The sequence below is a fragment of the Rattus norvegicus genome, chromosome 4, assembly GCF_021556685.1.
Source record: "Rattus norvegicus strain SHRSP/BbbUtx chromosome 4, alternate assembly SHRSP_T2T, whole genome shotgun sequence".
Taxonomy (NCBI): Eukaryota; Metazoa; Chordata; class Mammalia; order Rodentia; family Muridae; genus Rattus; species Rattus norvegicus.
In genome coordinates this window covers 180,272,867-180,283,722 of record NC_141537.1, presented here as the reverse complement: position 1 = coordinate 180,283,722, position 10,856 = coordinate 180,272,867, and the positions used below count along the sequence as shown (strand labels likewise).

Sequence of the window (10,856 nt, the reverse complement as noted above, 5' to 3'; positions counted from 1 at the left end):
ACAGACTCCTTTAAGATTTTAAGGTTTATTTTTGTATTTTATTTATATGAGTACACTGTAACTGTCTTCAGACACACCAGAAGAAGAGGACATCAGATCCCATTACAGACGGTTGTGAGTCACCATGTGGTTGCTGAGAATTGAACTTGGAACCTCTGGAAGAGCAGTCAGTGCTCTTAACCACTGCACAGAATGCACCAGCTTTAATGGCACAGATAGAGGAGCATTACCACTCTACATGGAGGCCAGTTGAAGCAGATTAGGAACCTAAGGCAGGCCAGCAGCACAAAGGGTAATGGGAATAATAACTACATAATGCTAGTTTTCTGCTTGGCAGCTCAAGATCGAAGCCACCTTCACATGTCTCATTTTGGTAACTGCATTCAAATCATTTTGAGGTGTCTGTAGAGAGCCTTGAAAATGCACTTCAGTATACTAGATGGAGTAACAAAACCAAAAACAAAGACACTCCACAAACTAAAGGGCAGGCAGGCCTATCAGACACCATTTGCTAATGACAATCTCATCAGTAAATGAAGAAATAGAATACTTGGCTATAATATGTTAAAAAATTAGATGTATTTTCTTTCAAAATTGTATTCTCCTGAAAGGTGCTAATGTTACTATTTCAATAATAAAGGATTATGGGCAAAGCTCTCAGTATCAATAGGGTTGAAACCTATATTAGTACAATAGGGAAACTTTAAAAAAAAAACATGTATCTTGCCCTTTTAAACTGAATTATTGTATAATAATTGGTACAGGCAAACAGCTGGCACTGATTGTCAGCTAGGCCGGTGGCAGTGATTGGTCAGTTTTTGGTATCTGAATAGTAACGTTGCTTCATAGCTCTGTATTTCCTAAGGAAATATAAGGCCTCTAGCTCCTTCATTACAAATTCTCCTCGTGCAATGAGTTCTTTGATCTTCTCTGGGTCCTTCACATCCTTGTTTTTAAGGAAAACATTCTTCAAACGCCTTTTAAAATAGTCTGCTCCTTTTGGATAGTCCCGTCCAAGATACAGCAGCTTTAAACAAGAAAGATGTGTTTCTAAGCAATCCATGTTAGATAATAACATTTATAAAGTTGGCAGTATAAATTACTTACATTTTTATAAAGAGTCAGTACTTCTCCTCGTAAAGAATTGGCCATTTTCACTTATATGGAATTAATCCACTTTTATACATGACATACCTAGAGAAAAGGAAGATTTTTTTTCTTTTTTGCAAATAACTGCATTGTAATCTTAAAGAATCAAAGATCTTACCATTGGTGAAATGGTAAGCTGGTTTTTCATTTTGTGTGCAGACATTCACTTGCCACAGTATATGTGGAGGCCATGACCTCAGATGTCCGTCCTTTCCACAGAATCTGAGATGGTCTCAGTTGTTGCTTCAAATAGCTGGCACTTGGTTTAAGGATTCCCCTCTACCTCTCATTTCTGTGTGTGCACACTGGGATTACAAACTTGAAGGTCTACACGATCCTCTTGTTTGTGCAAGTGCTTTACCAGTAAGACCTCTTATCCCCCAAAATGGTAATTTGTGCTGAGAGCTTTTATATTGAGGCACTGAGGTAACACCACTTTTCTAAACCTGTTTTCCTTACCAAAAGTAAAGCTGTCTACCCTGCTCTAAAGGCTTGATTATTTGGAAGAGTAAGAGTTCAAATCTAGAAGAGTATTTTCAGAGGGACGTTAAAAACTAAAACAAATTGGCTTGGAAGATTAAAAAGGCTGGCCCTTAAGGAGAGTGTACAGTAATGGGCAGAGGGTAAAGGGAGAGCTTGGAAAGGTTCAGCTGGCAGCAGACAGCATCCATGCTGCTGACCACGCGTTCATGAGTAGGTGCTTTAGCTGCCAAGGGGGAGCTTGGGAAAGGCCCCATTAGACCAAACCTAGAAACAGCATTCCCACTGTGTTCTATCCCTTATGGCTGATGAGAGTTCTGAGCACCTGATTAAAGTGCTTGCCATGATCCTCCTCTGTGAGACTCTTCCCAAGAACCTAGTTCATGTAGTGGATTTATGAACCACCACATGGGTGGGATATTTTAGGAAGTAAGATGTACTAGAAGATTATTTTTCAACCTTGTTAGTGCTGTGACCCCTTAATACAGTTCCTCAAGGTGTAGTGACTCCCCAACCATACAATTATCTCATTGTTACTTTGTAACTGTAGTGTTGGTACTGTTCTTAACCATGAATATCTGATAAGCAGATGGTCATAGGCCACCCCTTTGAGGATCCTTTGGCCCCCACCCCCCCACCCCCCAAAGGGGTAGTGACCCAGGGGTTGAGAAATGCCATAGAAGTACTACAATGGGAACTGTCCATTTGGGACTCCTAAATACCTAGGAAAGGTGTGCACCTGTAGACTTGAGTGCGGTGTGCACGTGTGTGGTTTTTATAGTGACCTTTACGTAATCTGGTAACAGCTAGTTCCTTTATTACAGGATTTATTTTCATTTTAGCTTCCTGTCAGTAATTTTAAAACTCATGTCCAACAGTTAAGAAGCTGGTTCCCATTGTCCTCAATAATTAACTTTTTTGGATCATCACTTCTCCACCTACTAGAACCAAATTCTTATCACTGTCACCACTTGGCACACTCCCTTCCCAGATCCCCCTCCTTGTTCCTGGAAAGCTCACCCTGTCCTACCTCTAACAACATGTACCACCACCCTCTCTACCCAATCAGTGTCCTGTTGTGCTAGGCTGCTGTGTACAAACCCCTTTTACCTGAGAGCTGTGTCCCTTGTTTTGAATTCTTAAGGGATCCTAGCCCTTTGTTCTGTCCCTTCTCTGGCTGCTGCCGCCATTGCTTAAAGCCATCTAACATCTTTTGGACTGAATTATTCTGGAAAAACAAATTTTCAAAGATTTTTTAAAAAGATGAATTAAGGGTTATTTAAAATTAATTAGCAGAAAATGAAGATTCTCAAAACTGTAGCCTCATATTCATCCAAAAATTATGGTGTTGAGCTAGGTGGAAGCTGAGGCAGGGGAAGACGCCCTGTCACTAGTACTAATAACTGTGGTGACTGGTGTTCAGTTAGTGTCAGAGCATGTAGATCCTGTTGATTCTTCTTGTTTCCTCTTGAATGATGTGTCCACTGAGGTTTCTAGGGTTGAGTCAGTCACCCATGCTCTCCAGGGTCTAAAGTCTTACTGCCATAATCATCTTCCTCTTTTTAATGTTTTGTTTTTCTGAAGATTTAATGTAATACTGGTAGGTAAAGAGACTGGTGTGAATTAACAATGGGGGAGCCATTACCAGGATGGTCTACCTTATTGAAGAATGACTTAAAACTATGTGGTTTAAAATAATATAGATAAAATTTGGCATTTGTAACTTGTGAAAGGTTTTAGAGACCTGGCTTAGTTCTCCTTCCCAATAGCTTTCCCCACAAATTATGAATAAAGGATTGGCCTACCTCTACCCCCATGCAGATAGTATTGTCAGACTTTTAATGTTAATTTATCATAAAAGTTGATTCAGGAAGTTTTAGTTTATCTTTGCTAAAGAGGAAAACCTTTAGTTTGCAAACTAGGAAACAACTTAAATGCTGCAGAGACCTGCATGAAGTCCTAGAAGTTACCAAAGTTGGATGACTGCATGACTCAAAGTCATCGGTTCTTCCAAGACCATGGGTATGAGCAAGGAGGAGTCCTATTCCTTCTCTCCCTGGGGACTTTGACTAAAGGAATGATGGGGTTGTCACTTTAGTAGGACACTATTATTTTCTGATAGAAGGGCTTGATGCCTAATGTTATGCTCCATGATGTTCAAGTGACAAAAAAAGCTGAAGGAAATGAGACAGAAAGGCAGTGTATTGTTTCAGTGGTCTTGTGGCCTAGACCTAGTATTCTTCAGACTGCCCTGGGACCACTGTCCCATCAAATTTCCCAGTACCAGAGGTGGTGTGACCAGAGAGGTACAAGGACATGGAAGGAGAGGGGCCAGTTCAACCCTGTGTGGAGGTGAAGAGACACCAGAAAGCAGCCCTCCTACCATCGCAGTTCCTGCACAGAGGCCAGAGGACATGGAAGATCAAGAAAGCAAAGTCTTGCCCCTTGGTATCTGACTCTATTAGTTTTTCTTTTCCTTAGGAGAGAAGTTGATAGTGACAGACGGGTGAGGATGAGTGAGGCCTTTCCTTCAAAGTCACCATGTTAATTACTATACTTCCATACCACATCCTAGTTCAAACTGAGGTTTTCTGTCACTAAACACCAGTAGTTGCTTTGTTGAATAATTCAAAACAAAGGCTAACTTCCACACTCAACAACTATGATAAACCAGATTTGAATCATATGCAGCACATGGTAAGTTGTTATCTCATTACCAAGGTTCGGAGGGCAGTAAAGTTTTAAATGTTGTGCAACCAATGACTTTAACCCACAAAAACTAGCTGTCAGCACTACTGAACAGAACATCTAGTTAAGTGTGTAAGGGATAGAACATTAAATTGGAAACAGGCACGAGCTATAACAAGTAATGGGTTAGACAGGTCGTAAGCTGGGGCTGGGTTAAAGAACTGATACAGCGTTAGTGTCTTTTCTTCATATGAGGAGGGGCTGAAGGCTGCTTCAACAGTACAGCACTCGGTGACCTTGGGACAACAATGGCTTGCTGGTTCCTTACAGGTCACTTTAAACTAATGTGTGTGCAGCTTTTGAGGAAACTAGCGAATGTTTTGCATAGAAACTAAACCACCACTATTAGTGAAGAATCTGTACTACTTTTAATCTTATGGTAAAGACCCTCTTGGAGCTCGCCTTCCGAGCCTAAGTGGCCAGATGACCCCCTAGGAGGGCCCGCCCAGAACCAATGGTTTCACCTAGCCCTGAGCTGGCGCCATTCCTTCCCCAGATCCCCCGTGAAGGGCTCGCCCTGACGCTTTAGAAACGAAAGAGAAACCCCTTTACAAAGCCGGGTGCGGCGGCCCTCGGCTATAACCCCAGCTCTCAGGAGGAAGGTGAGGAAGGCCCGCGAGTTCCAGGTCAGCCTGCGCGACAATGTGAGAATGAGCTCTGCTCCCGCGCCCGGCAGCCCTCTCCTAAGGCATACTTCACCACCAGCAGGTCTGGGGTTCCGAAGACAGGTTGCTCAGACTGTCACACTCCAGCGCTTTACGGCGGCACGGCCGTAAATGCTCTGACAGCAGTAGTCCTTGGAGGGGGCCGGCCGTCTGCCGGAAGTAGGCGGAGCTGGGAGCTGGGGGTGGGGCTAGAGAGGGTCTAGGGGCAGAAGTGTGTGGAGCACAGGGCCGCTTTGCTGGGGCGGGGCATCAGGCGGAAGTGGGCGGGATTAGGTTAAAGCAGTGGTGTGGACTCACCTTGTGTGGGAGGTATGGCTTGTGTAAAGAGTCCGCCACTTAGGAAGGACTCACCGGAAGACTACAGTGCGACTGCGCAGACCGACCTTCGCAAAGCGCAAGGGATGGCGAGTGGGCGTGGCTTGTCGTCCTGACAACCGTGAGCGTTTCGGCTCTGCAGAGTTCACTTTTCCCTAGGCAAAGGTCCTTCTTCTCTCATGGTAAGCCAGGAAAGTGAGGGAGATGGGAAGGGGGAAGTACGGATTCCGCTTCAGCGCTGCCAAGGGGGGATAGGCAGACCGGCGCAGTGCGAACCAGAGGTGGCGAGATCCAGATCTCCAGTAACTAAACTTTACTAACTTCCGGTGATGTACGTTCCCACTTTTGCTCTGACTGCAACTTGTCAGAAATGTTTTTCATTCCAACTCTCACGTTTTCACGAAGGAGGCAGAACAATACGGAGCTAATGTCGTATGTTGTTTCCCAGTCTCCATCAAGACATCATCTATTATCACACTCAGTGAACACGGAGAATACAATTACTGATTACGTAATGCACTCGTTGTGGGGAAATTCAGAGTACCTTCTTTGTGTTTGCTGGCTGGAAACCAGAGGCACAAAGGAGAATATGACAGCCCTCCGGGGGCAGTCAATTTAGCAGCGTAACTACCACAAGCTTTACCATGGTAACGGCTGGTGTGTCTAAAGCGGAGTAAACAAGCTATTAAGGGTGGGGAGAGAAGCAAAGAGTGGTGCTTTTCAACCTCCTTTAAAATATAAATATGTACTTTCTGTAAGTGGCGGGAAGAAATGGGTAATAGAGGACTCCCCTGGCAAGACCCCCAGTGGGCCATCAGCCAAGTTAAGACTGCTGGCAAATTACAAGAACAAGCACTTGTTAGCTCCATCGAAAGGTGGATTTAATCACCCCACCCCACCCCATCTGCATAGTCTGTTTCTCAGACTTCCAAGCCACTTGGGGGATTTATTTAAAATGTAGATTCCAGGTCACAACTTAAAACCTACTGTATCATGGCGCTTCCAGGAAACAAAGTACCATAAACAAGGTTGCTTAAACAGTAGAAACTGCCTACATCACCACTCTGGAGACTGAACATCTGGGTTCGGGTGTCAGCACGGGGGAGGGGGAGATATTCAGGTGTCTCTTCTATTTCGAATAGTCCTTTAGTGTGTAGCAGTATAAGCTCATCCCCACCCCATCCCCCCACACACAATGTTTATTTTCTTCTTCATGAGGGTCTGATTCCAAGATTCCTCTTTGTAACCTGTACCAGGCATATTGAGCCGGGAGGCCCACCCAGTTCCAATATCAGGTTATCTTAATTTGGTGAAATAATCACGGACCGTTTCTCTAAGCAGGTCAAATGCTAACACCCAAGGACTTAAGATTTTAGTCTATGAATTTGAAAGTGCATAATTCAACCCCTCAGCCTAAGAAAGTATAATACAGGAAGGGGAGCCACCACACTAAGTCTAGGAGGACACATTTCTCCAAAAGCTTGTCAGGACACCCTTTGCTGCGTGAGTGTTGAGAAGTTTTACTACGATGGCTTTTATGAAGGATAAAGGTGGGACTTTGCCAAACCTGTTTCAAGTTAGAAATACTAGTGAGGGATAAAAATGTGCCCATCACTTTAGGATATGCTATTTGAGAGGGATATTTACATAGTCTGCCATAGAGTGTTTGTTTCAAGATGGAAATGTGTTAACAATTGTGTCAGGGAATTCTGTAGCCAGGATAAAAACCATTTGTAAAAATCACATGAGAGCAAAGCCTCCCTTGTCACTCTCTCCCCGATGAAAAGCCACAGAGAGAATTTCTGAAATGTGTGCCCTTCCTGGAAGATGCCGTCTAAACCTGGGCTACTGTGTGCCAACTTTGGTACTGGCATCTTGGAGGTGCTTCTGTGGCTTGAACCAGCCTTTCCTATGTGCTCTTCAGATATGTAAAATGTATAATTTATACTCCACACAGTCCCTCATAAATTCACCAGAAAGCTGATAGGCACGCAGGACTGCTCAGGAATTTATGAGTAGTATTACAGAGACCAACCTGGAACTGTAAGTCAGAATTGAAGTACGGAGCTTTCCAAAAGGAACAGGCTGACTTTAAAACATGTGGCTGGACAGTCTTCACATGAATTGGCAAACTTGAAAATCACTGATTTCCTCCCCATAAACAAAAACTATCAGTCTTACGTAATAAAAAGGTTTCTTTGAGACAGCCACCACATCTGCAAATTTGAAATAGTACCAATAGCAAAGTGTCAGTAAGGAGATTGGGGGATCTTTTCAACCAGTCCTTTTTTAACTGGCTCTCTTTTTATAGACTCTTTGACATGGGAAATAGTATCGACTACCTCAAAAAGGTGCTTCCCAAGAAATCTTGTGGGCTTTCTTGCTTGTGCTTTTAGTTTGTTCTGGCTTCTTTTTACGGTAGCTTTTCAATTTATGTTAGCCAAAGAGTCACAGAAAAGTTGCAGGGGAGGCCCAAAGAAAATTCCCTGGGGCACTTCTCTAGCTTCTCCTAATTAATGTATTTTGTGATGCTTTGTTGAAAGTATCTGAATTCTCTTTAAAATGTGTCAATTCTTTTTGTTTTCCAACTTTTTAGGGTCCCAAACAAAAAAAGGTATGTAGAAATTATGTTTTCAAAATAAATAGTTTTATGAACATACTGTACTGATGAATGTCTTATGGAACTTTGTGATAATTTTCTATTTAGTTGTAGTTTACTGAATTTACTACCTCACCTTTTAGATAATAATATTATTTACATCATTGGATAATTCTTCATGACTACAAATGTGTTTCCCATTTAATGATATTTCTAGTAATTAATCACTTTTAGTTCTGACCTGTGTCTGGTTTGGAGGCTTTAGTTTTCCACTGTAGAATATGTTGGGTTAGCCCTACTTTTTATTTATTTCAGATAAACATACACCATAGTTACAGACCTGTTGTGACTAAAATAGGACCTTCAAGCTAGCACACACTTGTGGTTTCTACCCTGTTTGTACAGGGTAGAAATTGGAGGTCATGATCTCCCTACTTCAGCCTCCATTGCAGCTGGGATTTCAGGTGTGAGATACGGTGGCACACTTAAGAACTAATATTAAAAAAAAGAAAGAATTTTTTTCAAGTAAGACAGAATCTGTTGGTAGACTAAATATGGCCTGTAATTAGGAGATTAAAATGTCTACTTTGAAGTTATCAATCTACAAAGCAAAGAGGGGAAGAAGACATCTTGGACATAGGGGGTATGTGACTCTCAATCGTGTCACCCTCGTTCTAGGGGATGTGACGTCTGTGAGCAGCAGGCATACATTCAGGCAAACACTCACACACATACACGGTTTTAAATGTAGCAATACGGAGCATGCTCTGTGTCTCTGAAAACCAGAGGAAACACTCTGGAAGGCTTGGCTGACAAAGATGTGCGAAATCGCAACTGCAGTGAGTGTGCCAGACTTTCATGTGGAGCAGTTCCTGGGCAGTGTATATGGCAGCTGCTGAGATCTGGAATGATGCAGTTTAACGAGTAGGAGAGGACACACAGGCTGCCTGCCTGCAAATGTGCTGACTTTATGTACGGTGTTGAGTATGGAACTTTGGCTTTCACAGGGTCTAGTGCCCAGGGCATGCTAAGGATTCGCTGTCCACTCGGTGGGTTCTCAACGCATATGAAAATGTGCCTCAGATATAAGTTCTGGATCATGTTGCATATGTACATGTTTGAGTTTGAACAGACATGCCAAGACACACATGTGGTAGTCAGAGGATCACTCACAGGAATCTGTTCTCTCTTCCTACCGTGTGAGTCCTGGAGATTGAACTGAGACTGTCAGGCTTGGCAGTGGGCGCCTTTACCTGTTGAGCCACCTCGCTGGCCTGGTAATTATTTTCAGCCTGTGGGCGACTTATGACCAGGAGCGTGTCATCTGGGGACTGACCTGGGGCCTTGTGTACAGCAGGCAGATCCTCCACACTGCGTTGTCTTCTCCAGCCCATGTCACCTTCATTTTTGTATCTATAGCATTAAGTACCATGCCTGATCTATTACGGGAATTGAATTAATGTTTGTTGAATAACTGTGTGGAAGCCAATGAATTCATGCTGACACAAACTAGCTGCCTTGGCTATTGAACTACTGTACATAAAAATTGGTTTCATAAAAATCAATAATTATTTTCGTAATTGCTATTTTTGTTTCTTTTTTTCGGAGCTGGGGACCGAACCCAGGGCCTTGCACTTGCTAGGCAAGCACTCTACCACTGAGCTAAATCCCCAACCCCTTATTTTTTAAGATTTATCTTTAAAATGTGTGTATCCTAGTGCAGACCTGTGCAATTTTATCTGCACCACGAGTGCCTGAAGAAGCCAGAGGAAGGCATTGAATCCCCTGGAACTGGAATTACAGGGGGTTGAACTGCTTGACCTGGGCCCTGGGAAGAGCAAAAGTTCACTCCCCTCCCAGCCATCTCTCCAGCAGCTTGAGAGTGACTGCTGATTGAAGGGAAGCATTCTAAGTCCCGTGGGAATGTGCTGACAGCCTCTTTAATGTGTGGTCTTTGTTAAGGCTCCCACTAAGAAAAAGATAACCAAAGCTGAGCGATTGCGTCTGCTGCAGGAGGAGGAGGAGAAACGCCTGAAGGAGGAAGGTACTGCACTCCGGATCTCCCAGCACAGCGGAGCATTAGCCAGGGGTTGGCCCCCACACAGCCACTTGGCGTTCTCCACAGGCTTTAGTTTTATCAAGGATTCCCACTACTCAGAGCATAGACTACCAGTGCACACAGAAACATCTGAGCATGCTACCAGACAGAGTTCAGAACTAGTCCAATTCCACTTCTGACAAACAGCTGATCTTTTGATGTTTTGCCCCATACAATATTTGGGCCCTATTTAAATTAACAACAACAAACCCCCCCCCCCAAAAAAAAACCCAAAAAAACATTGCTTCTCAGAAATTCAAATTCAGGTGATCAGCCCATGTTTTTGTCTGCTCGTTTTGTCTGGCTTGCCTTAAAGTGTTTATAATCTACTGATAAAAAATGGGCACATTGGTTCAGACTGTGTGGTAAGAATCCTGAACCTAAAATTTATTAGCAGTGAGAAGTACACACTAGCAGAAGCTACATACAACAGCCTAACTTGTTTTTTTTAACCCTGAGGGTTTTTTTTTTTTTTAAAGACTCATGCTATGTGTATGTGTGTCTGAACATGGGTATGCACAAGTGAATTGAGGTGTCCCCGGGCCAGAGGTGTTAGATCCCTCTGAATCTGGGTACAGGAAGTTGTGAACTTCATGATGTGGGTGCTAAGAACTAAATTTAGGTGGGTCCTCTGCAAGAATAGTGCCTGCTTTTAGAAACAGTGCGAGCCCAGTTTCTCAATGTTTAACATTATCTCTTTGCTCGTTAAACTGGAAATCCCATTCATTAATATTGACCAGTCATCATAAGTATTGGAAAATTAAATTATTGGTGTTTTTAAAGACCGCATGCGTGGAGTTAC

General features: G+C 43.1%; 2 protein-coding genes across 19 annotated transcripts in view; one reads left to right on the top strand and one right to left on the bottom strand.

Annotated features, from left to right (window-relative positions):
- Positions 1-16: 16 nt before the first annotated feature.
- On the bottom strand, positions 17-5,415 carry Etfrf1 (electron transfer flavoprotein regulatory factor 1). 3 transcript variants are annotated; one of them, NM_001399056.1, is given in 4 exon segments: positions 17-1,027; positions 1,108-1,194; positions 2,740-2,857; positions 5,072-5,197. In NM_001399056.1, coding segments are annotated over 2 exon segments (261 nt in total). In that variant the 5' UTR covers positions 1,153-1,194; positions 2,740-2,857; positions 5,072-5,197; the 3' UTR covers positions 17-811.
- Positions 5,416-5,452: 37 nt separating this feature from the next.
- Dnai7 (dynein axonemal intermediate chain 7) overlaps positions 5,453-10,856 on the top strand; it is a 36,506-nt gene continuing 31,102 nt past the window's right edge. For 8 of the 16 annotated variants that reach the window (XR_015685501.1, XR_015685505.1, XR_015685504.1 and 5 more), the window contains exons 1-3: positions 5,453-5,539; positions 7,954-7,971; positions 9,919-10,000. Coding sequence is in view for 7 of the 16 variants with exons in the window: in XM_087657063.1 (XP_087513189.1) it covers positions 5,537-5,539; positions 7,954-7,971; positions 9,919-10,000 (103 nt within the window). In the remaining 9 variants the exon portion in view is untranslated. 16 annotated transcript variants of the gene reach the window in all.